This window comes from Nylanderia fulva, unplaced genomic scaffold, assembly GCF_048542155.1.
Source record: "Nylanderia fulva isolate GAGA-0341 unplaced genomic scaffold, ASM4854215v1 Scaffold13, whole genome shotgun sequence".
Classification (NCBI taxonomy): domain Eukaryota; kingdom Metazoa; phylum Arthropoda; class Insecta; order Hymenoptera; family Formicidae; genus Nylanderia; species Nylanderia fulva.
In genome coordinates, this window is record NW_028189518.1 from 6,206,537 (window position 1) to 6,210,662 (window position 4,126).

A 4,126-nucleotide genomic window follows, 5' to 3' on the forward strand; every position below is an offset into this window, starting at 1 on the left:
CCAGAAGCAGATTACATATGTGCTTTGATTATTATAAAAAATAAAAGCATTTATGTTGTCAAAACATTATGTATTGTAGTATGTAATTTTCTTTATTAGACAAAGATTTATAAGCAAAAGACTGCAGTTATTTTTCAGATTTATATTTTTTTCAACATTATAAAATAATGAAATAAATATCTTATTTTTATAATATATTATATTTTACAAAATATAATACATTTATTTTTCTTTGCAGACGACAACAGATAAAGGCGCAACAATCAAATGACTCCAGGAGCACAATTGTCAATAAAGGTACTGACTATGAATTCATCGATTTTCAAAAATCGGTAGAATCACTTCCCGATGCGATGGATTCAGAAATTAGTACTCAAATAATGCAAATTGTTAACAAAAGTACTGACAATGAATCCATCGATTTTCAGAAATCGGTAGAATCACTTCCCGATGAGATGGATTCAGAAATTAGTATTCAAACAGTGCAAATTGTTAACAAAAGTACTGACAATGAATCCATCGATTTTCTGAAATTGGTAGAATCACTTCCCGATGCGATGAATTCAGAAATTAGTACTCAAACAGTGCAATGCCTGAAGTCAGTTTCAGAAACAGGTATGTGTAATGAAAATATCGAAAGCAAAGATGACAATTATTTTGTTATCGATAATAGCCCTCTGGATACAAATCGTATCCAGGAATGCATGCTTGAAGGTCGTCGCATTGTCGACATTTCTTTTATATTGAATGAGATCCACAGAGTATTTGATAATCATGCGCGAGGAATAGAGTGCCAATTTAAAGATTGGAAACTCATAAAGACTCGTAAGCTTGGATTATTGACGCAGTTGTACTTCAAATGCCAAATGTGCGGCTATGAAAACAACATATGGTCAGAACCCACAAAAGAAATTCAAAATTTGGATCTTAATAAAGCTGCTGTAGTTACAACTATAACAGCTGGAATTGGTTATGCCCAACTGGAAGAATTCTGTGCGGGTATAAATATTCCTTGCATGACTGAAAAAATGTATATAGAAAATCGAGAAAATATAGTTGATGATTTTCAAAAAACCGCCATGGAAAGTATGAAAATGGCGGGCGAGCTCGAAAAGCAACTCGCTCTCGAGAGGAATGAAGTTATAAATGGCATTCCATATATTACCGTTGTAGCGGATGGTAGTTGGATGAAGAGGTCGTACGGTAACGCCTACGATTCACTTTCTGGTGTTGGTGCCATAATTGGTTACCGTACAAGAAAAGTCCTCTTTATTGGTATCCGCAATAAATTTTGTACGGTATGTGACAGAGCGGAGCGAAATGGTTTGGAGCCAAATAATCATAAATGTTATAAAAATTTTGACCGCAATGCTAGTTCTACAAAAATGGAAAGCGATGCCATAGTAGAAGGCTTTAATAGCAGTCTTGAAATGCATGGATTGATATATAAAACAGTTATTGCTGATGGCGACAGCAATGTATATCAGTCTATAAAAAATAATGCACCGTATCGCGAACAAATGATAACTGTAAAAAAAATAGAATGCACTAATCATTTGCTTCGTAATTTGTGCAAAAAACTGAAAATTGTTGCAGAGACAGTTCAGCCAAAACAGAATAGAAAACGTGGCTTTGTAGAGCTACGAAATGTTGTAAAAAACAACATTTTAAAAATACGGAAAGAAGTGTTAGAGGCAGCTGCTCTACGACAGCAAGAAAATCTGCCTCAGCATAGCAAAGCTACGGAATTACAAAATGATATTTTGAACATTCCTAGCCATATTTTTGGTGAACATAAAAGATGCAAAAAACGCGGCCGTATATGCAAAGAAAATTGTGAGAAAAATTATGTGCCGTATTTGAAATTGCACGGTTTATATCAAAAAGTTGAGAATGCTGTCATGTACTTGAGCGCTTATTCCGACAGTTTGTTATTAAATTTGACAAACAATCCTGCAGAAGCGTTTAATTCGATAATCTGCAAAGAAATAGGTGGAAAGCGCATAAATTTCGGCCTACGAGGTTCTTATAATGCTAGAATTGCGGGATCTGTTGTGCAACATAATAATCAACAAGTTCTTTCGCAAGTATATAAAAGCATGGACAAGAATGTTCCTCTGATTGTCGAAAATTTAGAAAACCGACGAAAAAAAAAGGTTGTGAAAACTAAAGAGTCTCGAAAAATGCATGGCAGACCAAAAAAATTCAAAAGAGAGATCGGAACAGATCTTTATTATGGTCCACAATCACAAAAGCCTGATATTCCATTAGATGCATACAAACAACTTGAAATAAATCACTTAGAAAAGTTGGTGGAAAATGCAGCAAACAGGCAAAAAATTGAACACGAGACAAGAGGCCAAAGTAATTGTGAGTTGTGGCATTCACTGAGAAGAGAAATGCTAACAGCATCCAATTTTGGAACCATATGTCGCATGAGACCAACAACGTCTTGTGCAGCGACTGTGAAAAGCATTTTATATCCTCCACACATTGATACGGCCGCCATTAAATATGGTCGCGATAAGGAGGAAGTTGCCAGGACAGAGTTGGCTGCAAAAATTAATAAAATAATTAAACCATGTGGATTGTTTATTGATAATGACAATCCATGCTTGGGTGCTTCTCCCGATGGACTTATTGATGATGATGGTCTGGTGGAGATAAAATGTCCTCTATCAGCTGAGAATTTTACAGCTGATGAGGCAGTACAAAAATTGCCTTTACTAAAAGGTATATTTGACAAAAAAAACAATGATAAAATAAATCGAAATCATCGATTCTTTTATCAAATTCAGGGGCAGTTGAATATAACGCAGCGAAATTATTGTATATTCACTATATGGACCCCCAAAAGCTTCAAAACTATAATAGTCAATACAGATAAAGACTAAAATCAAATGCTGCCTTTCCTAACACGTTTTTATTATGACTGTATGCTTCCAGAAATCTTGGATAGCCATCATAATAGGCATATGCCTATTAGAAATCCAGAATATATAATAGATGCTCAAAAAAAAGCGTCTAAAAGGAAAATTAGCCAGCTGGAAACTGTAAAAACAAATGATATAGAAAAAAAAGATATTGAACAAGAAAGCAAACAATTAAAAAATAACGTTTTGCTAACAGATGTGACAAACACTATTTTGACTGATACAGAGCAAGATAACGATTGCATTTTAGTCAGTTATTCAAAAAATAAACGAGAACTGACTAAAGATGAAATAGCGAAACGTAAAAAAGTTTTGGATGATACAATTGCTCCTTTTTATTTGGTGGAAGAGAATGTTTTGCCTGCACAGAACAAACTCAACGATGAATCGTTAGATAGATTCTTACGCATCGTTAGAGAAACTTCTTGTTTCGAAACGCAAAGCGTTCAGTACATAGAATTCCCAGAACTGATTACAGCCAATGATACTTGCAAAAGCTTACAAATCATTGGAGGGAATTGTACTGATCACTGGCGATGCATTTTCTTCGACGGCACAAAACTTCGCGTGTATGACAGCATACCCAACTGCACATACGAAAAATTGGCAGCGCAGGAAAAAAATTATATTCATAAACGTTTTCCTAAAATAAACGTAGGTGATATAATTTTTGAAAAAGTGCAAACACAACCAGATGCTTTGTGTTGTGGAATTTACGCTGCGGCCTTTGTCACAGATATAGTTTTGGGAAAAAATCCTTGTGAGGAAACATATTCTCGTGACGTAGTGCGCATGAGACGTCATTTTCTCACTATTATAGAAAATGATACGTTGTCGCTTTTCCCAAGAAAATAAATGATACATTATAAATAAATCAATTATTAAATTTTTTAAATTATAATTGATATTATGTGATGTGATAAATTTGATAGATAAAATATAGTGCACTCATTACTGCGCTCATTTTTGCATACTGTATGTATGCAAAAAATAGCATTTTTTTCTAAAGAAAAAAATTTATTTACATGCGTAGTGCATAAACTAAAATATACACGGAGAGACGAAAACTAAATTTGTTGGTTGCATCTCACGAGAATGGGCGGCGGACGGGGCTCATTCTATTCTTTCTTTTTATAAAACTACAATAAAAGAGAAAAAAGAAAAATAAGTGTGTCGTTTCTTTACATACGACG

At 34.2% G+C, this 4,126-nt stretch overlaps 1 protein-coding gene across 1 annotated transcript; it reads left to right on the forward strand.

The window, feature by feature from the left end:
• The first annotated feature begins 704 nt into the window (after positions 1–704).
• LOC146724482 (uncharacterized) lies at positions 705–3,788 on the forward strand. The gene is given in 1 exon segment (XM_085479730.1): positions 705–3,788. A coding segment is annotated over 1 exon segment (3,084 nt).
• Positions 3,789–4,126: the final 338 nt, after the last annotated feature.